Source organism: Sturnus vulgaris, chromosome 18 (genome assembly GCF_052056855.1).
Source record: "Sturnus vulgaris isolate bStuVul1 chromosome 18, bStuVul1.hap1, whole genome shotgun sequence".
Classification (NCBI taxonomy): Eukaryota; Metazoa; Chordata; class Aves; order Passeriformes; family Sturnidae; genus Sturnus; species Sturnus vulgaris.
This window is the reverse complement of record NC_142260.1, coordinates 2,948,325-2,975,549: the sequence shown is the minus strand read 5'-3', so window position 1 is coordinate 2,975,549 and position 27,225 is coordinate 2,948,325. Positions and strand designations below refer to the sequence as shown.

The 27,225-nt window shown below is 43.2% G+C and overlaps 1 protein-coding gene across 6 annotated transcripts in view; it reads left to right on the top strand.

Annotated features, from left to right (window-relative positions):
• Positions 1–27,225, top strand: part of DENND2B (DENN domain containing 2B) — a 146,179-nt gene that overhangs the window by 109,013 nt on the left and 9,941 nt on the right. For all 6 annotated transcript variants that reach the window (XM_014876289.2, XM_014876288.2, XM_088175338.1 and 3 more), the window contains 6 exons: positions 1,018–1,202; positions 1,820–1,929; positions 3,485–3,554; positions 9,668–9,745; positions 12,466–12,606; positions 15,857–16,005. In XM_014876289.2, the coding sequence (XP_014731775.1) occupies positions 1,018–1,202; positions 1,820–1,929; positions 3,485–3,554; positions 9,668–9,745; positions 12,466–12,606; positions 15,857–16,005 (733 nt within the window). The remainder of the gene's footprint in view (positions 1–1,017; positions 1,203–1,819; positions 1,930–3,484; positions 3,555–9,667; positions 9,746–12,465; positions 12,607–15,856; positions 16,006–27,225) is intronic.

Sequence of the window (27,225 nt, the reverse complement as noted above, 5' to 3'; positions counted from 1 at the left end):
GGGTGGCTGCAGGGTGGAGCTGCCCCAAGGCAGAAGCAGGCAGCTTGTTTTTAGGGGATTTAACTTCCTTAGTTGTGCAGTCACATGGAGACCCAAGTGCTTTATCAGAAGGATTTTTAATGTTTCTGTTGAACCAGATGTATGAGGGCTGGTCATCAAGGGCTTTCCCTTAGTGCTTATGACACCTTATTTTCTTGTCAAGGGCCAGTCAGCTTTGGAAGCTGTGGGCAGAGGCAGTGAGTAGAGCCTGAAGGGTTTGAGGTGTTAACAGTTCCTTTGCCATTGCCCAGAGATCCTTGTGTGAAGAGCTGGGGAAGGGCATGCAGGGACCTGCTTTTATTGATTTTGATTTTTTTTTTTGGTGTACCAGAACTGGTGATGCTAATGAGCAGTAATACCATAGGTATCAAGCAACAACTCACTGGATCAAGTCACATCTTTGCCTTCATGAGTGACCATGAATCTTAAGATCATCCCCCAAATGAATTAGCACTAACAAAGCAACCCACAGGAGGCAATTGGCACATCTTTCCTCCCTGTCCCACTTCCCTGGAGATTATCCCATGGCTTGCCTTACGTGGTTTGTAGCAAAAAGCTGTGCTGTGTAGGGACAGGGCACAGAAATGTTTTTCACTGGGGTAAGCCAGGCCTCAGATGTGTCACCCTGAAGGCTCCAATGCATTTGCACAACCACATAAGGGATTATAATCCAGTCTTATGTGTGAAGAAAAGCCAGACCTTGGGCAGGGTAGCAGTTATGAACTGCAAATTATTTCAGTGAATGAGTGTTGCATAACTTCAGTGCTTGGAGAGAGTTTTGATTTATGGATGCAATTAGTGAGGGAGACCACAGAAGGTTTGCTAACTAGAAGATTTGCTTTAGAAAGGAGAACATGCTTGGAATAATACTCTGGCAAATTGAAAGGCCTTTGTGAATGGCTGTGGCTTACACAAACACATGACAGTCTCAGGTAATGATCTGTCTTTTTTTTATTTCCTTTTGTTTTTAAATGGCAGCTCATACCCAGCGCCTTGTACACATCCAGTCAATGCTGAAGAGGGCTCCAAGCTATCGAACCCTGGAACTGGAGCTCATTGAGTGGCAGGAACGGGAGTTATTTGAGTATTTTGTGGTAGTGTCCCTGAAAAAGAAGCCCTCTAAAAACACTTACCTCCCAGAAGTGACATACCAGTTTCCCAAGGTAAAAGAAAAATTCCTATCTACAGCTCATTCTAAGATAAGTAAGGTGAATTAATGGAAAAATGAATAGAAATCCAGTTCTTCAATAGAGCTTTCAGAATTGTTTCAAAGCAATCTGTTACAAAGCAAAGGGCATAGAGAAGGTAACTGAAAGCTTTCCCTGTCTTGAGATGTATCTTTTCCAGAGCTGGAGAATTTGGCCTGATGGTGGATGCTTTAAAGACTGTGTTTAAATTCGGTTTCTAAATATTTCACTTTTAACTCATTTTAGCTACATTAGGATTTGTTCCAAAACTTGCTGAAGTCAATGGAAAGACTTGTGCTGATCTCTGGCATTTCTCTTGTGCTCTTGCAGCAGAAAAGTATTTGAGTTAGGGCTGTGTTTTAAGTGGCCATTGTACAACAAGGGAGTTTCAGACAATTTAAGAAATGTAAAACCTCAGCAGTGATAATTTCTTTTGTTCAAGCACCTATAAGCCTGTCCTGGAGTCATGGCTCACTCTGCCAAGCACACAGGACAATGTGATGGTCCCTGGCTCCCAGAGCTGCTCAGTGAGCCTGGTCCTGAGCAGAGCTGGGGAGGGACACTCTGACTGAACCTCCCTTTTCTCCTGGCAGCTGGAGAGACCAACCAAGCAGATGAGGGAGGCAGAGGAGCGCCTCAAGGCTATCCCACAGTTCTGCTTCCCTGATGCCAAGGACTGGCTCCCCGTGTCTGAGTACAACAGGTGAGTGCTGCAGAGCCCCTCTGCACCATGGAGTGATGCTGGGGTGATGCTGGGGTGATGCTGGAGTGCCCTGCAGCAGCCTCAGCCTCGTCAATGCCCAATTAAGGAAGCAGCAGTTTGAGTCTTGGCCACTTTGTCATCAAGCAGCTGTATTTAATTTTCCTTTCTTTTGAAGTTCTGTGTTCTTTTTCTTCCCTGCTCTGCCTGTCTCACAGGCCTGTGTGGCTAAGGGGAAGAGGCTTGAAGGTTCCACTGAGAGGTAAACTCAAATGAATAAATGGAAGTATTTAAAATAAATCTTAAAAAGGATGGGGCCCTAGCCACCCCCTGCCCAAGTCATTCACCTCAGAGTGCTTGTCTAACATTGCAGGTTCCCCCTTCATTTGGCTCAAAATGTTGCTGTCTGAGAACTTTCTTGAAGCTGAGCTGTGTCCCAGCAGAGGAGCTCTCTCTTTCTTCTACTGGAGATGAATGACTGCAGGAGAAGGGCAAGGAAAAGGAGAGCCAGGCTTACATTTTCTTTTTCATTCAAAGTGACCCCCAAAAAATGTATAATTCTTTTCCTCTGTATTGATACGTGACAACTGGTTGATCCAAAGCTGCAGAGTAACAGAATAGGCAAAAGGGATGGAATGATGGAATGATTTGGGTTGGAGGAGATCTTTAAAGGTCCTCTAGTGCAACCTCTTCTGCCATGAGCAGGGACATCTCCAACTGGACCAGATTGATCAGAGCCCTATCCTGCTTGACCTTGAATGCCTCCAGGGACGGGGCATTCACCACCCCTCTGGACAACCTGTCCCAGTGGTTTACCACTCTCATTTCTTCCTTTTATCTAGTCTGAATCTACCTAGTTTTAGTTGAAAACTATTATCCTTTGTCCAATTGATACAGACCCTATTAAAAAGTCTGTTCCCATCTTTCTTAGAAGCTCCTTTTATATATTGAAAGGCCACAATAAAGTCTCCCCAGAGACGACATCTGTATTTGTCCTGGCATTTCAGCACAAGGAAGTGTTTTATATAATGCAGTTTAAAACTTGCAAAGCAGTCAGGAATATTTCACAGCCCAGGCACAAATTCACAGGCCCATCCCTTTACCTGTGCTGTAATTACAGCCTTAGACTGCTGTTCCATTGCTCTGTCACAAATGGTATTTATCCTAGACAGAGACGTAAAACGAGTTGGATTTTGGAAACCTGTCTTCTTTCTGGATTAGGAAATGATTACTCTCAGAGAATATCTAAGGTTGTCCCTTTAAGAACAAAGCTCAGTCCAAAGGCAGGATTGAACCAAAAGTAAAGGAGCACTGGAATATTGCCCTCAGAATCTGATTCTCATGTTTCTTCTGCACTCAGCACCCATCTCTTCTGATAAAACAGCTGAATTATCCTTAACCATGCTGCTGACAGAATTTCTCCACAGAGTATGTCCTAATGATGAAGACCCTGCAGTGGGTAGCATCTCTCACTTGATGAGTGTCCCTTCCTAAGTGATCCACCTTGTAGCCACGCTGTAGTTGTGATCTAAGCTCTGGAATATTCACTCTCTCCTAGTGAGACCTTCTCTTTCATGCTGACGGGGGAGGATGGGAGCCGGCGGTTCGGGTACTGCAGGAGGCTCTTGGTAAGTACATCACCCTCGCTTCAAAGGGCAGAAATCTCTTAAAAAGGATCTCAGAACTACAGTCTGAACTGAGGGTGTCTCTCATGATTTTTAAAGGGAACAGGGTTTTCTCCCTCTGCAATTTGGAAACGTAAGGAGATCAAGTTAAAATAAGAATTTGTAATGGCCATTTTAATTAGATAGATCCCAAGGTTTGTAGGGAATTTCTGAGAATGGGGGAAGTTTCTTGTGTGAGCACTTACTTCATAAATTCTTTATGTTATATGCTTTCAAGCACAATCAGAAATACTACAACACTGGAAACAAAGGCAAAGATGGTATTTCTAAACATTTGTGAGTAGTGTTTATCTCTTGGGCAGCTGCTTACATCTCAAAGGACTCTGCCAGCACTGTCCCATCAGTCTGCAGCTCAGAGCCATGCAACAGGCTGGTGCCAGCAGTGGGAAGTCTGGTTTCTCAGTCCTCATGAGCAGGGGGAGTCAACAGGTGAGGTGGGGAGCCTACAAACAGTGTTGTCTCATCATCTGGAAAATCTCTGGACACTTGATAAGCTGGGAGCACAGCAGTGTGTGTGGATCGAGGGGGAGGAATCTGCACAGAGGCTTGCAGAGTGTGGGAAGGGAGGTGGAGCACAATGCAGCCAGGGATTCTGCTGTCCATCCTGCACACCCCATGGGATGGCAGCAAGGCAGGAAGCAGAAATATCCCTGCACTGGCCCTGCACCTCTTGGGTAGCCTTGGAGCTGTCAGTGAGTGACTGGGTGGGGAGCCAGGGCTCCTGTCATGTTCTCATGACTGTTGCCCACACTGTGTTGAGGAGCTTATATGGATATGGGATGCTGCAGGAGTCTTTGGCTGACTCTATGTGCCAAATGAATGTCTGCAGCAGTTTGCAAATAGGTCCCCCCTCTCTAACAGTAAGGCACACTGGCATTTTCCCTTCCCTTTCTGGCATGATTTCCCACCTTTTCAGGCAGGGAACACCTGCCTTCAGCAGCTTCCAGCAGAGCAACTCCCTGTCACTGGCAGAGCACCCTCTGTCCTGCACTGCTGCTTGTGCCTGACCCTGCTCCTCCCCTGTCTCTGTCCCTGGCAGAGCCCTTGGCGTGCAGACAGCAGATGTCTGTCTGGGAGGTATTGCTGTGTGTGGTTCCTCTATTTGTAAGAAGTTTCATTAAGCTAACAAAACAGAGAACTTGTTTATCAGTTCTGGGGGTGGTGTTTGCCATAGGTATCAGCACAGGGACTCACTGTATAAAACAGTGTGTCACAGTGGGCCACAACAAGGTTGATGTGTGGGCAGGAAATGTCACTGAAGGCTTGTGCTGCAGTAAATTGGTCAGGGGGTAGCTCAGGGATGAACAAGGAAAGCACCTAGAAGTCATCCTCGCTGGTGTAAACAAGCATAACAAGATGTAGGGCAGCAGTACAATTCAACTTTTTTTAATGAGTTGTCATTTAAAAGGATAAAAAGGTCTATTTTGGAAAAAAATAACAAAACCTCAGAAAATGATGGTTAGAATTAAATTATGGAATGTTTTCACTCTGCCAGGTAAAGGTGGTTTAAGACTTTTATCTCTCTGACAACGTCAGTAAATTTGTATTCATGCACTGAGCTTTCCTTTGTGAAATGCCAAATGGTTGGTCCTGGACAATGCTGACACTGAAATAACCAGCAACAATAAAAGAAAAAAAATATATATACACGGAAATGTTGAATCAGTTTTTCAATGAAACATTAATATAGGCTTTCTTTACTCATTTAAAGCTCAGTGAAATTCACCCTACATTAAGGACAACATAAAAATAAAACACTGACTTTCGGCTGGTGCAAAAGATGAGTATATTAGGAAATACCAGGAAAAAAATTAAATCAATAGTGCACCCTTTTATATAATGGTGTTTTGAGACAGCATTGGACATTTTTATCCTCCACTGGATAAGGCAAAAATCAATAAATAGCAAAATGAAAAAGGGCAAATAAGTAGTGCTTTGCTAAATCTATCTAATAATTATAAAGCCAGTTGTAAAGCAGGTTTGCTGCTGCCACCTTGGGTGATCTCTTAATTCAGGTTGCCTAATCTGGATTCCAAACCCTGGCACAGAGAAGCTGACCTGTCTCACCCCACTGGTACAGCCCACTCAGCCGAGGAGAGGAAGGAGTGATGCCAGTGCACTTGACCAGCTTTGCCCTTCGTGGGGCAAACCCAGCCATGCCCTTCTGAGAGCAAAACTGGGGCGTGGAAAGCTGCAGAGAAGCATCTCAGCATTTCCTCTACCTGTGAAAAAAAGCAAAAGTAGCAGAGATCTTCTTTTATTTGGGTGCTGCAAACTCTTTGTGTCCTGCTGGGAGAGCTTTGGAGTCTGGGTGGTGATCTGGGTGCCTTTTCCACAGGGTTTGGCTGAGCTCACCAAGTGTAACAATTTCCTGCAAAGGTTGGTGTGTGGTGAGACAGCCTCACTGCTGTGTGCCTAAGTGTGAAATACAGATTTTGTATAGGCAGCAAGGAGCAGGTAAATCCTGCAGGTATTCTCTATATACCAGCAGCAGATTTGTGTGTTTGGGGGTCCAATTTCCTGAGCAGGTTTTGGAAACTTATGCCAGGATGGCTCTGATGTGCAGGAGGGCACAGCATCTCCTTCAATTAGTCCCATTCCTGGCCTGCAAATTCTGACAAATGCAATAACCAGAACTTGGGAACTACACGCAGGTTTTAGCAGACATTATGTAAGACAAAGGCGAGGCCACGCTGTAACACAGAACCACGAAACCCCCTTAAAATTCTTACAAACTGCTCCACTTTAAGCCAAGCCAACCGCTGTGAGGCTAATTCCTTAGAAAATGTTCCCCAGCTGTCCTGGTGAGGGATGCTCTTGTAATACCCAGCAAGAGGTGTCTCACACCTTCTGGTGCATTTGGCAGCCTCGCTGGCAAAAGCTCCATGATCCTGAGCATGGCTGGCTGCTCCTCTGCAGGGTCTGCTGTGCAGATTCCTGCATTTAGGAAACAATTGTGTTTTGTCAGCCTTGCTCTCCTTTGGCGTGTTGTGATATGAACAAACTGTTCCACTTTTTTTTTTTTTCCTTCAGATCTCAGATTCTTCCAGACCTTTTTTGAGGTCTGTGTGCCAAAACTACCTCAAGGGATACAGTGACAATTATGTTTTGTTTGTTCTACAAATCCTGTACAGTATCCCCTTTAAATGTATTTATATTGTTTCATTTCATTTTGGAACAGGATTAGAATGGAATGTAACCTATTGTCCCACAGCAGACAATCTGCATTTCCATAGAGAGCACGAAATTTTCCAGTTACATCTTGATAGCTCCAAGGCAATCCTGCAACAGCTTTTCTAGTGAGTGCACATGTCAGCAGCAGAAATGACTTGGGCACCCTTGCAGGGGCTGTTTCATCCTATGCCTCTCTTCCCTCTCACATAAAAGTTGATCCTCCACCACTTTTCTAGGCTAAGGCAAGCCAGCCCCAGGAGTCCCTGGAGGAGCAGATGCCTGAATGTGAAGTGTGTACCTGAAAAAGTGGAAAGCAATTGTTAGGTGGGACAAACCTGACATCCTGCATTTGCTGGGGGCAGGATAATGGCATTCGTTGTAGTGTGAAAGCAACTTTTGTGAGATGTAGACTGTTTATGGAGTTGTAAAAAGCTTATTGGAAAATCCTTTTTTCTGCTTGTTCCCTTGCATCCTGCCCTTGCCCAAGCACTTTGACAGCCCTGTGCACACTGAGTGCTCTGGCACCCAAAGTTCATGTTTCACACAAGAAGTCTTTAAGAAGTGCTTTTAGATTTACAACACCCACAGTTTTCTCATGGTCAGAATTTGGATTGGCCCTAACAAGGAATCAAGAGCCTCCATAGAAACTGGCTTGTGACTTACTATTCATTTTAGCCTCCCAGTGTTTGAATTGTTCTGATTCCTGGCATCACTAAGGAATATCTCTGAATATTTCTGGATATGCTGGCTAGTGCATGTGCTTTGCAAAGGCCAATTCCCTCACACAGCTCAGGGCAGTGGCAGACTGGGAGGAGATCTCTGAAGGCTCCATAGAATCCAAGCACATGGACAGGGAGGTGGGATTTGAAAGAGGAAAATGGCAGGCTTAGTTCTTGGAGCAAAAGCCTCTTGTTTCTCCTGCCAAAGATTTTGGAGTGGGCTTTAGTCAGTAATATTCAGATTAAACTCACTATAAAAAAGATTGTCCTGAGCCACGTGTAGACAAGCCCAGATGCAGAGCTTGGCCTCTCTATCTCAGCCAAGTTCTTGTCAGTTTATGTTCATCATTTTGGAAAACCGTCTTGTTATCATCAAAACTCATTAGCATTTTCATTTTGTGATACTGGACTAAGGCTGAAAATATCCTGGGCTCCACAAAAACAAACTGAAAGCAAAGCAAACTCAAAACATCATTCCCTCCATCTCTCTCCTTTCAGGAGCAGTGCAGTGCACCAAGTCAGTCACTTGGGTGTCTCTCAGCTGGGCTACTTTATCACTTTGCTTTTGTGTCATGTCCCACAGGATGTTCTTTCCTGGGAAAGAAGCAAACTAAAGCACAGTGGGTGTTTTAGATCAATCTAAAGTGAGGTGTAAAGTGAAGTCTGAGGTGGTGGCTGAGAGGGGAGGTTATGTGAAGGGTTGCCAGTGCTACAAATTTGAGAAGTTCTTCCCCTCAGAATGGCTCTGCTTGAGGCTTTTGCTTGCTGCTCTGACAGCTGATGTGTGTGCATCTGTGAGGCTGTGCTGTTTGCAGGAAAAGGTCTCTGAAATAACAAAAAAGGATGTCCTACACAGTGAGAGCAGGGAGGGAAGAATCCCAGCTCCCACAGACATGTAGCCTTTAAAACATTTGAAAGCAATGATATTTCATAAAGGAGAAACTTGGAATAAGTGCTAAGCAGTTATTGTTTCTGGTCTTATAGATGACCCAGGAATGTGATGTTTTTACTGGCACTCAGTGAGACAGCTCTTGGTTGGGAGCTGTCCAAAGCTCCTGGCATGGCTTCGGCATTCCTGCAGATTTGACACAATGATTTTAACCAAAATCCCACATGCTTGATATAATCACTCAGTGCCTTTAGAAAGGATTTTATACCTAATATGGACAAAAAAGGGCTCTGCTTTTTCAGAGATGTGACGCGTAGCGAGCAGGTTTGGATCCAGAAATAGACTCATCTGTATTCACTTAGCTTTGGTATTTTTTTTTTTTTTTTTGTGGTCTTTATTATAACAGGCAGGCACCTGCTGACTGTCCAAGCCTAGAGTGCAATATTCAGGTTTAAAAAGCACAGCTACCCCTCAGCTTCTCTTGATTGTCATCTCTGTGGCATGTGAATTTCAAACACTCCATGGACAAGTTGATCACTGCACCAGTAGAGTCCAGTGAAGAGACAAAGATAAATGGAATAGGCAGGGTAGCTGAGCCCAGTGTGCTGAGGAAGGACCATTTGCTTCTCCAGGACAAATCTTATATAGCATGATTACAGAGGATGGTCTTTACAGTTTCTCTTGGGGAGGGGGTAACAGGGATGTGTATCGTTGATTCATACTTGCCACTGTTAAAGTTATGTGTTTCATGTTTGTCATGAGCTGGTCTGATGAAGTTAATGATTTACTCATGCAGCCTGCCTTTGTTTAGGTTCTGAGCTCGCTTTCTGTAGGTTGAGCTCTCTTTGAACACCATGGAGTGAGGGAGTGGGGACCCAAAGCCACCGTGGTCTCCCTCAGTGTTGCAGTTCTCCTCCTGCAGCTCACAGCCCCAGCGTGGCCCCATTCCTGGTGCTGCAGCAGGAGCAGGGACAGGGATAGCAGAGAAATGAGTTCCAGCCCTGGTTCCATGTGCTTTTATGGCTGCAAGCTGGAGTGATGCTGGGATTCAGCTCCAACACGCTGTGATTTCCAAAGAGGATAAGCTCTATCTGGGCTTTTCAGTCTCCTGTCTCATGGAAGAAATATGATGCTTTTCCAAAAGCAGCTATTTGTTGGAGAAGCAGATAGTGAGAGATGTCACATGATGGCCAGCTGTGTGGTCAGACAGAGAAGTGTATTTCCTCATGGCTCCACATTAATATGGAATTCCCATCTCCTCTTGCTGTTATCAGCCCAATGGGAAAGGCCCACGCCTACCTGAAGTTTACTGTGTCATCAGCCGCCTGGGGTGCTTTGACTTATTTTCCAAGGTAAGGAGATCTTTTCTTAATATTGCTTTTTAATTCGATTGTTTACTGAGACACATCTGCAGTGATGAACCAGACTGGAAGAATTCCTTCCTTTGATGGGAGATAACTATTTTACAGTTGCTGTTTTGGATATTCCATCCCTATTATTTGATTCATCAAAGAATGTCTTATTACTTCTGTGACTGAGGCAGAAATTGATTCAGAAAACATCTGGGTGTCTGTATGATCTGGCTGACTGAAGCTTTTTCCATTGTTTTCTACAGCCCTTCTGTGCTGAGCTGTAATTCTTGGCACCCATAGTTTGGATGATGGGCCAGTACCACTTTGACTCCAACACCCTGTGGAATGATGAGGTTGAAGAAAAAGATTATTTGATATGTGAATTCTATACACTTAGCACTGGTGACACTTTTTTTTTTCACCCTAGGAGTCTAGGATAAAGCACAGATCATCTTTTAATCGGCCCAATTTTAATTGATTGTATTTTAATTTGCCAGAGATTTTCACTTCGGATTTGGGAAATCTCTCAGAACTTTCACAGATTTTACTTGTTAATTTTCATAGGAATAAAGCTGAAAAGAGCATGTTAATCATTGATTTTAATAAAAATCATAGCATTTTTATCGTTCATATGATCTAATGTTCATACAGAATATTAACTTTAAAGCAGGTTTCATGTTTTTCTGGATAAAACTTTGTTTAACACAAGCATTGTGTGAAGAGCAGCATTCGGGTTGCAAATAGTTAATTGCAATTTTGCTTCTGATGTCTTTCATAAAGCCCTGAAATCAGGGGTTTATAACAGTGTCTCTTAGACATAATATATATCTAAACACAGATATCTGTGAGTGAAATGGAATGCATTATTCTGGGAGGATCACCCAGCTCAGCACACTGACACAACTCCTGAGCTCTTTGTTTGCTATTTTGTTTTCATCTAATTTTGATAGTGCTCTATTTTTCAAAGGAAGACTTGGGAGAAGGAAAAAAAAATTAAGTCTCTTCCTTACAACCAAGTATCACTGCAGCTGAGGCATAAGGTCAGACAACTGGCCCTCAATACAATGAATAGCTGTGTCTACCTTACACTGTGAATGATGAAAGACCATGGGATATTAAATCTTGGGTATTATTGATCACAAAAGCAAAAAGATTCCTCTGGTTTAAAATGTTTATCATCCTATTTCTGATAACTTGCTTCAATTTTGTCTTCCACAAAGCCTTTCCTGCTCACACACTGTAGTAATACCTATTGCTGAGACAGACTGGAGAACCACAGATATTTTAACTTCCAGCCAGTTCATTTGGTCATGGTTTCAACAGATGTTCCTGACCATTTTATCTCTTGGGATCTCTGCTCAACTTTTATTTGGTTTAAATGCTCCTTTTATTTGCATTGTGAAGGTCCTTGGAGCCAGGCATATGACACACACACACACGACCCCAGCTCCAGCAACAAAGAGCACCAAATAGCCAATGCTGTGGCTGCAGGAGCACCAAGGGACCTGGGCCACAGCCCTGCTTCATTGCTGCTTCCCACCTGGGCAGCTGGTTTTGTTTGCTGAGGATGGCTGTGCTGCAAATTACATCAAGAGTGAAATCCATGCCCTCATTTATGGTTATCTGCCACTTCCAAGGACTGGAATGCAAGTTATGTATACAGGGGCAGCTTTGCTTTAGTTAAGGCTTCATTATGTCACAGGGAGGAAGGGGAAACTATGCAGCAGTGAATGTCTCTGCTGGCATTTGGTGTCACCACCTCTCGTTACAGGTCACCAGCTTGTGCTTAAGTGTCTTTTAATGTTCTGCTTCAGTGAAAATCATTTCCAAGAGAAACAAGAGAAAATGCCTGGCTCAGGCCCACTAACTCTTGTATGGCCTTTTGCTCTGGAGTTGTAGTTAAAAGATCACCATTGCAGGTCAAACCACAGCTTTGAACCTTGCTTTCTGCCTTCTTTAGCTTTATCATCTATATGTTCTGTCTAATGTGGGAAAACTTAGCTGTGATCTAATTTATATTGCCCCATGTGACAAAGAGAGAAGAAAATAATAGTTTCCTCTATCTTTAAGAAGTTCCATCTGCTTGTTTCAAGACTAGATTGCCTTCTGTTTCATCAAGAGAAAATGACCTCAATGCAGGCACCAGTGGGTGTGCTGCAGGGGCATCTCCAGCTCAGCACAGACTCTGACCTGACAGTCACTGCTGAGACCCTTTCAGGAGCTCTGTCCTGATATCATAGTGGCAGCCTTGCTTTCTTTGCTACTCTGGCTTTTTCCTGCCCTCTCAGTTGAAATGGAAGAGATGCTCAGTGCAGAAGAAAGTTTCTCCTTGATACAAATTTAAAAATGTACCACTGAGACGTGATGCTGACCTGGGCTGTGATTATGGGATTTGTATTCATCTTTCTCTCCTTTAGCTCTCCCTGTTGTTCAGGCATAATCCCACAGTATATAGATCCCTTTAGTCATGTTGAGTCTTCTTCCTCTTTTCCAGATTTGTTAATTCCTCCTTGCCTCTATGTTAATTACATTCACAAACAGGGCTTCATTTTGTAACCAAATAACATGGATTGATGGTAATGAAGAAATACACGGCAGAGGAGATGTAAATTTAGATCTGCCATGTGTTTAAGCACACATTGGTCAAAGGATGCTTCAAAAGACGATGTGATGCTGACATGTTCTGTCTTTCTCTCACTTATGTCTTACTAATGGACCAGATCCTGGATGAGGTTGAAAGGAGAAGGGGAATATCTGCTGCCCTGGTTTATCCATTTATGAGAAGTCTGATGGAATCTCCTTTTCCTGCACCTGGAAAGACAATCAAAGTCAAAACCTTCCTGCCTGGAGCTGGAAATGAGGTAAAAAGCAACTGCAAACATTGCAAGTCAAAGCCTTACCCTTTACCACTCCAGTATCAAAGCAGCAAAAGAAAAACAGGAGGAGACAAACAGATCCTGAAGGGATGTGGGGTGGCAAACCCTCAAAATGAGCAGAGATTGAGCTACACCACTGTGGACATGCTAATGCTAGTTTCTCTCGATGATTATAATCCAATTTATGATTATGCATTTATTATGTTATGTTTATTAATAAGTTGTGTGCAAGAAAAACAGCCAACACAAATGTCCCAGTGTGCCTGGCCTAGTGCAGTTCAGAGACTGCTGGCCTTTATCACAGTGATAAAAAGCAAGTGTGAGTCTCCCATGCTGTCTGTTCCTGAGCACTTCAGCAGCTGCTTGTTATTTCAAACCTTGTTACTGCTGGTCCTGGCCATAGTAGGAGTGACCAGCAGCATTCACACGGCTCTCTTTGGCAATAAATACCTTTTAACTGGCTCTCAAAGGAAAGCACATCATGTAAAACTTTTTTGTGTGTGTGTACACACATATAATAGATACCATTTCTTTTTATTCCTGGCTTAAGTAGCTAGAAGCTTAGCACTGGACATGTGCCTTAGTGGAAAACAGCAGTGTTGATTAAAAGGCTTTTGCAACTTGGGGCTGGCCAGCCATTCATTGTGTCAAATTCTCTTCTCTGCATGGCCCTCTGTAAGAATACAGTAGCTACACTCACCTGCAAGCATATACAGGGGATACATTACTGAAGATAGGAACAGAATCTGTCCCAGTTAGTGAAAGCAGAGAGAAAAAACTCCCCTTTAGGGTTATTTTACACTCCTTAGGGTTAGTTTTACAGTGCCTTTGTTATTTTTGCATTGAATCTAAATGTAATGCCACTGACTTCAATGGAATGGGCTGTAATGTATGGTATGAAATGTAAAGGGTTCCTTGTGTGACTTGCAAGGTGTTTTAAAGTTACCTGCATTTTCTTCTGGAGAGGCAACATCTGAAAGGGTGATTGGCATAACAGGGAAAAGATCTGACAATGCTTTTTCTGTGGAATGTAACTGAGAGCCATGGATCTGCAACATCTCTATCCTCTGCTCAAGCTTCTGAACTCTCCCAGAGAAAAATATTGAGATAATTCCAACAAACAAACAACTTTCTGGCTGAGCTTTGCTCTCTGTTGTGCTAGTACAAACTCGTTATTTAAATGGAATGCACTGGCTTAATTAGGAACAGAATCTTGTCCTTCCATTGTGGCTCCTCTTGCCTAAACAAAGATGGTGATTAATTGGGAAGCAGACAGTGTATTTCTTTGTGATGAGCAGATTGAGGCAGCAGGCTTTGCCAAGCAGCAGAAAACATCCCTGGTATTTGTAAAAGCTGCCATAACTTGCATTGCATCCTACCCTGCAGCAAGATTTTCGTGTTGGCAGGTTTGCAGTAGAATCAGCTCCTCATGATTTGGCACATACACTTGATTTGGGCTTGCAATCCCAGGGCTAAGGAATGGAAGTGGGCACCTTGGCTGATTGTGAGGAGGAGCTTGGCTCCTTGGAAATGCTGCCTTTACAGTCACTCCACCATTTGTTTCTTACTGCTTTTTTGGGCAGCAGCTGAGTGATGGGTACATCACACTGTTCCTGTATTTCAGACTTTAAAAAGTCAAATCTATTTGATTTGAGATGTACTGTTCTGAGAGTGGATTTCTTTTTACAGTTGTGTGTTACTGATTACAAACAATATCACTACTAAACTGATAGGAATTTGTTTACAGTATCCTGTGATCTTGAGCATATCCTTAAAACAATGTTTGTGAGGAATTTTGTAAGGGCTACTCCAGTTAAAACCTGATCCAGTCTGCTTGTGGAATGTGGTGTCATGTGCATGAAAACACAAAACTAGTCTAAAGCAATAAAGTGATGGTGATTTTTGGAGGTATGGAAAGAAGATGATGTATTCATGTTGCTGTTAATATATATTCAGAGATTTCAACAGATCTTTAAGTTGGCCAGCTTTTTCCCTTTCCCTTCTGCTTCCTCAAATTCCTCAATAGTCCATCATTTGCTGTCTTGTGCTTCATATTTTTCTCCTTCTGTTACTCTCTTCTTCACGTTATTTTTCCCTCTTCTTTTTTCTGTCCTCTACCTTCAAGTTCCACATCTGAACATGTCAATTGCAGAGTAAAAGGAAGATATAATAAAGGAATCAAGGAAAAGGCATTTGAGAAAAGGAAGGAGAGGGCCTGAGGTCATGGATGAAGTATGAAAATTAGACTGTAAAGGGATGTCACAACTCACCATCTAAGACCTTGTCCTGACTCCCCAGTTAAGTATATGTATATGTACGTATCCTTATGTGAAAAGAGAAAGGTTTTAAACATTATCTAGTGAATTACACATCACAGAAGAGTGGAAACGAAGTAAATTTGGTTTAAAGTCTTCCTGGCCTTTTAGTTGAGTCCCAGGCTCCTGTCTAGATGTTAATATGAATTGTTAGCCAAGCTTAGAACCCAATTTGCCTTGACTTTATGGCTGTTTCAACCCTGCAAGCTTCCAGCTCCAGTGTTTGATTGTTACTTGCTTCATAGTCTTGACTCAGCCAAGCTTTACATCTCTTACAGAATGTTTGGAAGGGAGAATTATGCTTCCCTTGGAGATGACGGCAGACAGTGCACGCAGCTGTATTCTGGGAAGAATGGCATGACAGGAATTGTGCAATACACCGTTTTTCTGGAGCGCTGTGCCTTGCACTTGCAGGGCTGGGGTTCATTCACTCCGTGTGCCCTGAGCAGGCAAGCAGGGGCAGTGCTGGCACTGCAGGCACTCTGCCCTGCCAGCCTGGCCAGCCGTGCTGACTGATGTAGCAGTGGAAAGGTTTTAACTCTTTAAGTGCAGCAGAAATAAGATGCACAGTTATATGGTTGTTTTTCATGACAGGAAGAAAGAGACAAGTTTATTCAGGAACACATTTGGTTTTATAGCATGACTTGCAAGAGTAGAGAAGAAGTGATTGGTTTAGAGAGAAGACACTCCATTCCTAGGGCTTGGTCACACACAACAACAGGTGTTCTATCTTTGTCATTAACTCCTTTTTATTCTGACCAAATGATCACCTTGGGAGAAATTCTCCCTAGCCTTGAGCTGGACCAGCTCATGGGCTGGGAACAGAGCTGAAAAACTCCAGCCTGGACCATTTTCCAGGCTGTAACTTTCTTCCTTTCTCAAGATGTGTCCCACAACTGCAGTGTGTTGGGTGTGTGCAGGTCATCGAGCTGCGGAGGCCCATGGACTCCCGCCTGGAGCACGTGGACTTCGAGTGCCTGTTCGGGTGCCTGAGCGTGCGGCAGATCATCCGCATCTTCGCCTCCCTGCTGCTCGAGCGCCGCGTCATCTTCGTGGCAGACAAGCTCAGGTAGGTGCTGCAGCACCTGGAGCACGCAGGTAAACGGTTTGCACACGTGGGGGGTCCTCTCGCTGGAGGGTTTAAATGTCTTTTTATGCCAGTGGGTGTTCTGTCTCGCTTTCCAGTCTGTAAAATGCAATGCAACTTCTCACCTTCTTCACGGTCAGCGTTTTGATGTAATGTAGTGCCAGCAGTGTTTCTGTCAGGTTTTGGACACAGAGTACTCAGAAGTTGTCACTGAGGTGCTTCACCTCGTGCCCAGGCAGGCAGGGAAGTGGGGTGCTGAGAGCTCCCCTGATTTGCTCTGTGCAGTCCTGAGTCTTTACATTGAGGCTATGTTTCAATTCCTGTCCTGCCAAACCCATCCAGTGGGAGTGTTAAACTGCTATCACAGCCCTTCCCAACTATTTAGGATATTTTTCCTGGTGCTCATGTGGCCTGAAAACATTTCCTTTTGGAAGCTCCATCTGGGGTTCCTTGCTAGAACCTTTCAACACACCTTTTGCTTCCCTGCCCTTTGATTGCAGTCTCCCCTCTTTGTTCCTCTGAAGCATGAACTCAGCCCAAGGTGTAAGGAGTGAGAGCAACAGGCCACAACTCCACATGGCCTTTCCCAAGGAAATGGGAGCTCTGTGTAAGCTGCACCCCTGCCCCACAGCAAAGAAACATCCTATTTTTTAGATGCTTCTGTAATCCATACAGAAAAGTGTGGGTAATGTAAAGAAGACATTCTTTTCTGTGGCAATAAAAAAATGGCAAATAAAAAGAAAGCCTGTCATTTATTAGACTCAGGAACATCCAGCATCTTTTAAAAGGACACCAGAGACTGTATGGGAGGTTAAAAACACAGATGGATCTACCCAAACAAATTCTGCTAAACACTTTATCAGTCCCGACCTCCTCTGAATGACCGCCAGAAACAATAGCTGCACTTAGTGGCCGCCAGTGTATATAATAGCAAAAATACTTTGCATAGTAAAAGCTTTACAACCTTTAGGGGAGAATTTCTTAAAGCTGCAGACCCTTCTCAGGCTATAAAGTTATTTCCTTAGCAGTCTTTTCTGTGTCTAGAACAACAGGAACATTTTATTTCATCCTTCTCTTGTCAGTAACCCTCGGTTTGAATGACCATTTGGGATGACTTAATTTCACATAAACCCATGATGAGAATTGTGTAACTGGTCCAGGGTTTCTGCAGTACTTTAGTAGATATATGAATCACACCATGAACATTGGGGCAGGTAGTTTTGGAAATACAGTTGGTGTGTTCCTTCTGACTTTTTCTACAGCATATTTACTGAGCTCATTCTGTCTGTTTCTGTTTTACCATTCTTTCAGCACCCACAAGCCTGACTGTAATTCAGATTGACAAAGATCTTTATTTCTTCCAAGGGCACAGTGATCTGAGTGGAAACTCACAGAAATGGTAGAGCAAAAGTGAGGGCTCTGCTGTGCTGCTGCCAACTGCTGCTCTGCTCTGGAGTTCCCAGTTGCTCCTCTGCTCACAGTCCTGCAGGGATGGCTTGCTGTGGGAAAGATCCTCAGCCATGAGGGATGAGACAGACAGCAGCCATTTCCTGGAGCATTTCCCTGGGACAGCTGGCCTAGCCAATGTCATATAATGCTCTGGGCAATGTGCAGAGAAAATCAACAATTAAACTTACTTTGACAGGATCAAGGTATCTTGGCATGGAAACAGTCGTGTTGCTGATGCTGAGGACTTGTGGTAACCCAGGACTTCATCAGGCAGCCAAGATTTTATACACACTGCAGCCCTGGCTGGAAGTTCAGGCTTGCCTGTGCAATTACCTTTCTCTTGGTAGCTGCCTAGTCCCACAGGTCTTGGAGCATGGAATAAGAGTTCTGCTTACAGGCAGTGTGCTGCTCTCCCTCTTGGCACACACAAATAGGGCACCAGGACCAACAGGAATCAGAAATTATAAAGATCCCTTTTGGGAAGCACTTATCCCTACACTGTGCTCTCCTGCAGAAGCTATTCTCCAGTGAGCTGTTGTTTCTGTGTGAGAGGGGGCCAAGGGATAAGGGCCGTAACACAGGAGAAAAGAGGGGATTCAGATGGATCCGAGAGGCTTGGGAGGTTTTGTGGTTGTTCCTGTAAGAAGGGACAGAACCTTTCTTACAAAAAGGACTTATGCTCATATGCTTTACTACATCCACATTTATTGTATGTGTATACTTGGTTTCATTTGGTAAGAGGATGATGAAATCTGATGTGGTCGATAAGGTTCTGCCTGCAGACTTGTGGATCCTGAGCTGTCCTTCTGAACCCTCTGACCTGCTGAGTGTCATGTGCTGGAAACATAACACCTTTCTTATCTTCTGTCTGCTCTGTCTGGGATCCCAAACACTCTGGGATGGAGACCACTTCCTGCTCTGTGTGTGCAGCAGCTCTGCTTCGTGCAGTGTGGTCCCTCTCAGCACGGGGATTTAGGAGGTACTGTAAACCAGAAACTAATAATGAGTCCTTTGACAAGAGCCTGGAGAAAGTGACAGTGGATTTAAATTCAATACTTACTGAGATTTTCATGGTTTAAATAGGGATGAAGTCTAAAATGAAACACTCTGGCTTTGAGCTAGTAACCGTCTTCTTGGAACCTTTGCCTTGTCTGACATGAGTTTTGTTTATGGGCATCCTGGCTGAAACTGGAGTTTACCAGTAATGTGGAAAAAAAAAGTGAAATATCTTACAGGGTCACTCTGTGCCCAAAGAATGAGAGCAGGAAATTAAAACGATTTTACAAGGGTTTGATTTCTGTATGTACCCAAAAACTAGCTTAGAAATAAATGATGTTGAGGTTTAGGCTTCAAACAGTAAGATGCAACGGGCTTTGTGGCTGCCTGTGTCACGGGTCTCCCAGCAATAAATGATTTCACACATTGTACAAGTCTGGGAAAGTCATGCCTACTGAAGGGAGATTCACTCAATAAGTTGTTATTTATGGTTCTTACAGTGCCTACAATATGCCAAAATTTAAAGTCCTTGATCTCTGCAGGAAGAGATTGTTTGTCAACACAGAGAGTGATGCTCCCAAGAGTGAGGAAACAACAGCAAAGTTCTGAATTACAGAACTGTGAGGTTGTTCTGGTTAGATATGTGCAGATAGTTTTGGCTATTTTCCCCCTCAATAAGTTGATTGTGTATTTTTTCTGCTTGAAATTGGGTGAATAAATCCCTGCAGCTATTTGCTCACCTTCAAAAATGAATGTGACCTTTCAGAATTTTGCTTTGTGTGAACGGTGAAGAAGACAACAGGGAAACAAAAAAAAAAAAAAGATAAAGAAACTTGGAATAACAATAATAATTATAGTGATAATATCACAACTCTTAAAGAGGTAATTTAAGGCTCCAATTCCTTAAAGATGCAGCTGCAAAACCAATGGGGCCTGGGGCTCAGGAACATTGACCTTGCTGCAGGCACAAAGGTAGCAACAGAAAATAAATAGAAAGCAAACATTGGAAGAAAAATATTTCTCTGCTTGTTTTAGTTTGATGCTGGGGAAACAAATTTGTGGACGTGTTTTCTGAGGAGGTGATGTAGCCATGTGTGTGAGAACAGTCTCTTCATCTTTTCCCTGAATGTTTGGAGAGGGGAAAGGAAGGCCCTGGACATAGCAATGCCCTTTTGATATAACCCCCTTTTGATATAACCCCATTTTTTATAAATAAAAAACACTCTTGCTGTAATCCACTATATTGGAAAGGATTCTGAGGATATTTTGCTTACATTTCACGTATGGGTCCAGTCCAATGCCAGCCACAGTCAGTGGGAGTGTTTGGATGAGGCTTGTTTCTTCCTACAGATCCAAATCCTCCAATATTCCTCTCCATGGCCTTTACAAAACTTTTGGGGCTGTGAAATGCTTCTATAGAGCCCCTGCTCTTTAGGAAAAAACAACCTTCCATTGCTGTGGATTTTGGTTTTATATGAGATATTTCAGCTACTTCTCAGTGAAGCAGGAGCATGGGCCTCAGGAAAAAAACCCTAACCCTACTCCTCCCCACAGTATTTTGCAGTACAGGAGGAATCTGTCTTCCAGCACAGCTGTAGAAAGTCCAGGCAGATCCCAGACCTGACCAAAGGTTACAGGCTGGAGACAGAAACACTGACTAATACAGAACATAAATATGTAAATAGTGGGGAAGTCAACCCACAGGCATGTCTCTGTTAACTGTGGAGCAGAAGAGGAGCAGAGTGTGCTTGTATTCAAGGGCAAGGGCTTTCAGAGCACACAGCAGCATTTCCCTATTCTCACGCACAGACACAGCTCAGGGCTGCCTGTGCTATGCCCAGCACGCTCAGGGAGTGGTGATGCTTCTCCTCCTCATGTTTGGATCTGTTGTTTTGGGGACATGCTGGAAACTGGCAGCAAGAGCTGGGAGGTAGCCTGGTCCCCATTTCTCGGTGCCTACCTCAAAAACATCCAGCCAAAATCACAGCATGATCTTGTAGCTCAAGTTAAAACATGCAAATTTAAGTAAGAGATAAGTGGCAGTGTTTTAGTAGTAAATCATTGCTCCTCAGTCCAGTAGCAAGGTCAAGTGGAAAAACAAGAAGAGCTAAACTCTGGGGCAGATTACTAAAGTGCAAGCTCATTCTCTATTTCCCTATTGTTCCTTTTTAATTAATAAAAGTAGGATTTAATTCTTACAAACGAATCATGGCCATGACAGGTCTGAACAGCTTCACCAACTGCCTAGGAATGCTCCATTCCAGTAGCTGTCATCTTGTAACACTTACAGAGTCTGCCAACCTGCAGCTTAAAGGTAAAAACACGTTTATTAGCACAGAGAGAAGGGTGCTTGGTACACACACGTGAGCTTTGGCCACCAATAAAGACTTCCTTTACTTTCCCCGTCACAAAAACCTCCAGAAAAGGAAAGGTGAGAGAAATTTGACGACAAATACATGCCAGAAAACAGTTTGTGAGGGAGAATTTACTCTGACTGATCTGTACCATTTCTGAGCACAGGCTACAAGGTCTTGGTAGCTTTTTAATTATCAGCTGTGCATTAAAGAAGATGTTTGGAGATGCAAACTACTGCATCTGTAGAATATGTAATAGCTTACAGATCTTCTGTCTAAACCCAGGAGAAGTATGGATGGCTGACATTTCTTCTGGTGTATTTTTATCCAAAGAACTTGAAGTGCTATCTTAATACTGTCAGGATTATTGTGCTTGTCTGGTCTGATACGCTGAAGATAAGCTAGAGAATTTCTTTCACTAATTCCTGCAGTGGAAGGAATGAGCCCTTGTGTAATTATCCAATGTGCAATCATGCCTAGTAGACAGAATTTATTCTACAGTAAAAACATCCATTTCTCATGTACGTAACCAGAGAGTTTCTGTTTCCTCCAGTAAGAGCCAGACCAGCCCCTGTTGAGGGGGCTAGCAGAGATTCTTGAGAGAAATTTTACTCCCTCTTCTCAAGAGGTAATTACATTTTGTACCACTTGGATTGCTTTCTCCAGTACTTAGATTGTGTGATGGCTGATGCCAACAAAGCAGCTGTACATGGGCAGTGTGAAAATGTGTGTCAGGCAAAAGAGACAGACCAAGAAACAAAATGAACATTTGAAGTCTCTGGCTTGTTTAATATTCCACAGTCCCAGAGAAAATAACTTAATTGTGACATTTTTAATGTGCAGTAAACTCCAATGGCATTTTTACTGTGCCATGTCCCAAGAAGGGTAGAGCTTGTATAATTTTCCTTTTCTTCCTTCCCTCCTCCCCTACTTTACAGTGATATTTATTTATGTCACTCCAGTCTTTGGCCAATGCTCTACAGTGGGAAAACATCATTTTTTCCACTTCCAATTTGTGCAAAAAAATTCTGTCCCTTCCCCATGAAAGGAAATGGGATATGAAGACGACCACCATGCTGCTTGGTAATTCCCTTCTGGATTGCTTATTGGAACAACATGGCAGTAAATTGCAACATCTTCCCAACTTGACTTTTTGCTCTTTGCAAGAGGATTTCAACTCCCTCTTTTCAGCTTTTAAAGAGACAGATTAGGGAGAGATTGTTCCTCTCCTCGTTGGTTACTACCTAGAAAAATACTTCATCCTGCTTTACAGCTGTGCTGCTGTTAACAGTGGAGCAATGGCCTGGGAATCTGAAACCCCCAGGGTGAGCAGGGACTGGTGGGAGCAAAGATCCCAGTGTGGAAAAAAGGAGTGAACTCTCCTCTGGAGCACCTGCACTGAGACCACTTTTGTTCTGGTTCGTGCTACCAAATTGTCCTGAAGGAAAGGGATTGGATAACTCTATGGATACAATGGGGAACTTCACACTTGGAAATGTTGGCTCTGTTTTTTCTTGCAACCACCTGACAAAGCTTGGGCAGGTAGCTGATGTGTCAAAGCAATGATTTTTTTTCCCCAAATCCCATTTTCTTGAAAAGACAAGTCCTCATTCTGTAGGGCACTTTGCATGTCTCTTTCTCCAGGGGCTTTCATGTGCCTGCTTACAGGCAAGTATTACAGGAGTTAAACATAATGCCTTTGTTAATACCACATTCCCCTTTAATCAACTGTTCTCTGCTTTCTTTTAAATTAAGTACTTCAAAGCTACTCTCTCAGAGAGAGAGCTCTCCTAACAGTGTTTTCTGCTCTCATTTCCATGGGATGCAGCCTTGATCTTTGCATGAGCCAGGGTTGTGCTTTGCAGGTTCTCTGTGGCACCCCACACTGTCACTTGGTGCTCACAAAAGGTGAGGCTGGTTCTGAAAATGCAGCTCTTACTGAGCTAAAATCTGGCAAATTATGTAATTTTTGGAGATTGTTGCAAAATTTGGATGAAAACCAAAAAGAAAGCCTCCTGTATAGTCAGAATGAACCTGCACTTTGATATGTCCTAATGACTTGTTTAATTGTCAAACATTGAAAATCTGAATTACTTTATGTGACTGAAAAATCCATTGGCTTTAAAAAAAAAAACCCCAAAAATAAACCTCTGAGGGCACATCCTCTTTCATGGTGTCCATCTCTGTGGGAACATGTCAGTCAGAGTCAGTTCAGTTCAGTGATGGATCCATGCTGGCAGGGTAAAACAGCACAAACTGGGGGAGGATGTTGCACATCAAAGCTGAAGGGGATGTGGCCAGAGAAGAATTTATCAATGAAGACATTGCCCACTCAGCTTTCTGTCAAATACCAGGAGGAGAGACCAGAAAAGGAACATAGATGATGACACAAAATGTTGGGCAAGTCTGCTCCATGAACTGTGTTTGTTGACACTCCAGTGAGGTAAACCATGGCTCTGTGAATCAGAGTCAGGGAAAACAATTCCAGAAACAGGTTTATAACCTTTGGTTCATCATAAAAAATCTCCTACTAGGAATCATCAATAGCACAAAGGCATTGCTGCCTGTGCTCTCCATAACTCACCTTCAGTAGTCACTGGACTTCTCCCAAAATTAAGAGTGTCACTGGTGCCCCACTGCTAAGGAGCTGCAGCATTGCTTTTGCCAGACAGGTGAGGACACAATGGGATTCCTTTATGAGAATTTTACAACCTTGGCTGTTCTCCTGCTGCCCTGTAGAAAGCAGCAGATAAAAGCTGAAGTGTGACTTGTAAAAGAAGGCTTAGGTTTGGGTTTAGCTCCTTTTCATGTGCCAAATCTGCCATTTGAGTGGTGTGAAGGTTAAACAGCTTCACTCTTCGAGCTGTAAGTATAGTTAAAAGATTTTGCAGAGGACAATAACTGATAATTGGCTGATGTGATGTGGAAAATATGCATTTCCTCTTCAGTCTCAGTGCCCCCCTCTCCCTGCCAGTGTTATCACTTGTTTGCATTCCATGAGATATCACAAAGGTCACTTGCAGCAAATATGTCAGCATGCCAATTAGGGGAGCCACTGTGGTTGGACTCTGCCCTTCATCCCAGGCAAAAGCAAAGTTTGGTTCTCACTCCAGCACCAGGCTGCAATGGCAGTGCTGCTGGCTTGGCAAATCACCCACCCTAGGAAATGTTCACTTGTTGAGCAAGGTTCTGGCTTTGTCAAGCTCCTGTACAAAGTGAGGGATTTTCAGCTGCTTCTGAGCTGTTTCCTCACTGCTGGCAATACATGTGAATGTATGTTTATTCTGGGTAATAGATGTTTCAGCCCATAACAGACAGGGGAGATCTGTGGTTTGTGCTCTAGGGAGCTCTTTAACCAGTGCAGTGTGTATGATGATTAAATTGTGACATGTTCAGAACTGGCTGCTGAATTTGAGATGGGCCAAATGGACCTGGCACACCATGATCCTCACAGGAATTGTACCTGTTCCTATCCATCATCACATTTACACCGGAGAATTCCTAATTTTATTCAAACTCTAGGAGCAGAGCCTTCCATTGGCAGGTCTCCTGTGCCATCAAGAGAAAAAGTAACCTAAAATATGTGCAGGTTTGTCTGTGTTTCCTGAAAAGAAGGATATTGGGTGCTGATCAGAGATACAATATTAGCTGCATACTTTAGGCCAACTACTAAAGACCTCAGGTGGTGACTCTTAGTTCACCTCTTATTAAGTGTTTGCTGTATAAAATAAATCACAATGCAAAATATTACTCTGGCTTTTACAGCTCAAACTCATGCAATTTTCCATGCAATATGAACCCACTATTTTGATTTTAAACATCTTATTGATGAGTCTAGAGAAATCAGATTTATTAACAGGAAATTCAGCAACTTCAGAGCTATTTTTTAGGTCACATATGCAACCACTCCATCCTAAACTTACTGCAGACACCCAGATTTTCACAGATTCACTTGAAGTTCAGGTAAGAAGTGCTTGGCAGCAGCAGGGGAGTCCTCCTCCCCGTGTACCCCTACACAGAGTTGGACTCTTTACAGAGGGATTCTGCCACAGGGAATTTTCAATCCAGGACATTAAAATCTAATTATTTGACTTAAAAAAATAAATTATATTCTTAAAATTAAAAAATGTATTAATAATACATTAACATGAAACTACAATATATATTAGCTTCGAAAATTACACTCTCTAGTTCCAAACCACCTTAGAAAGGCTTGAAGGAATCTCTGTAGTTTGCCCAGCCCCTGAAGGCTTCTAGAAAAGTAAAAAATTATTCAAATTTCCAAAGCTTCAACATGCCTTGCTGATGAGAGGCTGCCTTTGCAGCAGCCTCTCCCACAGCAGTGAGGGAACTCGTGGTTCAGAAGGTGTTATCTTGTCTTGAGGGCTGCTCTGATGAACACAGAAATGGGAAAATAAAAGTCTTTGAGGATTCATTGCAGCAAAGTATTTCAGCACAATGAAAATAAATTAAGGCTGAAACTTCTGCTGAAATACTGTGTTGAATCAAAGCCTAAACCAGTGATCTGCCTGTCCCCTCATGCTTTAATTGGTGAGGCGAGGCATGAACTGATTATAAATCCTGCTGCTCTGTAATCATTGGAAATAATTATTTTATTAGTGCCCAGATCGTTTACTGGATTAGAATTAATTTGGGTCAAACAACAATATGTTAAGCCCAAATTCTGGTGTTTGTTTTGGTCATCTTTTTCCTCTCAGGTACAGATAAATGTATTTGTTGTGGAGGAAATCTTTGCAGTTTGGGAATTATTCCTGATAAAACTGTGGGTTTGTGTCTGAAGCGTAGAGCACTGCTTATATTTGATTTCCATCTGTGCCATGAGTGGGCTGTGAGCTTCTGTCACCTTCAGCTGTCCTGGTGTGTGACCTTCCCTCCTGCAGCTGCAGCCCCTCTCAGCATCTCTGGTACTGACAGAAGAGAGGCAATTGGCATCAGACAGCCTCACATCCTTCCATCTGCCTACAGCAACAGGGAGGAAAAAGTTTCACCTTGGGACCTAATAATTTAGCTGCATGTGTGTGATAGCTTTAGTCATGTTCACATTAAATGGTTTGCCCTGGTCCTTGTGTTGTTCAGTCCAGCCAGTCACTGTCTTGTCCCTTAATTTTACATCCTGGCCTCTCTGCCCTCAGTTTCCTTTTCACCTGCTCATCAGGCTTATTTTGTCTCCCTCCCCTTCCAGTTCTATCTCCCGGTTCTTAATTTTACCTCCTTGCACTTCATTCAGCCTCTTCCCTGCCTTCCTTTCCTTTTCTTCCCTTCCCCCAGGTTCCCTGCAGGAAGAAGATGATCCTTTCCTCCTAGAGGAGCCTTCATTTCTCAGTGTAGCCCAAGGCTACAAAGGGAGGTCTTGATTAGTGCTTACAATTTATTCTCAAGAAATTAGCAGCTAAATAATCTCGTTGTCGTATGCACAAGAAATATTATTTAAGATGGTTTCTGCCATAGCGAATCAGAGTGAGTTTAGACATCACTAAGTAGAAGTCCTTGGCACACAGGGCATTCCCTCCTTCATAAAAAAGTGCAGCAAAGATGTTTAATATAACATAATAATGCAAAATTTCACTTGGTTTTGGAAACAAACTGATCTGCTGTCAAGCAAGGGGGAATTGGATCAGCTGATCTCCTGAGGTTTCTTCCTACCTGAATTACTTTGATTCCATATAACTTTGCTTTAAATTGGAAACCAAAATGGTTAGCCAGAGGCAGACACAAGCTCAAAAACATCAGTCAAATTTTGAATCCATATCATGAGAAAATAGTGCCTTACAAATGCAAGCAATCATACAAATAGGGAGGCAACCCAGAGCCATCAGGAATTGCCTTTCGGGTAGTTCTTGTTCAAAAAGCTGCAAAAACATGCAATTTCTTTGACTTGAGTCAAAAGACAGGAATTGAAGATTTTTTTCCTTTTTAAACATCCTAGAAGTGGTAACAGAGAAACAGCAATAATTTTGTCTAGGAAGAAACACTGTCATGTCTGATAGTTTTATACTGGCTAGAAAACTGGAGACCTTCTGCACCATTACAGCAAATGAACTCTTGGATTCTTGTTTCCTTCCTCTCTGCCATTTTTGGTGACTAGTTGGTGGTATGTGGCTTAACAAAAAATGTACTCTCATAGCACAGAACCCCGGGAATGAAGGACAAGCCATTGATGAGGTTCAGGGGGTCTCAGGAGCAGAGCACTGGGGATCAGGAGGAGTCCTGGAGCTGAGCACCCATCCTTTGGAGCAGGGAGAAAGCAGTAACATGTCCCCATTGTCAGGCAGCTTTTCCAGGGCCAGGGATCCCCAAGGGCTCACTTCAGAAGCTGACCTGCAGGAATGCTGCAGGAGCTCATTGCACACGGCTGCAGTTTGGAGACTGTCACTTCTGACAC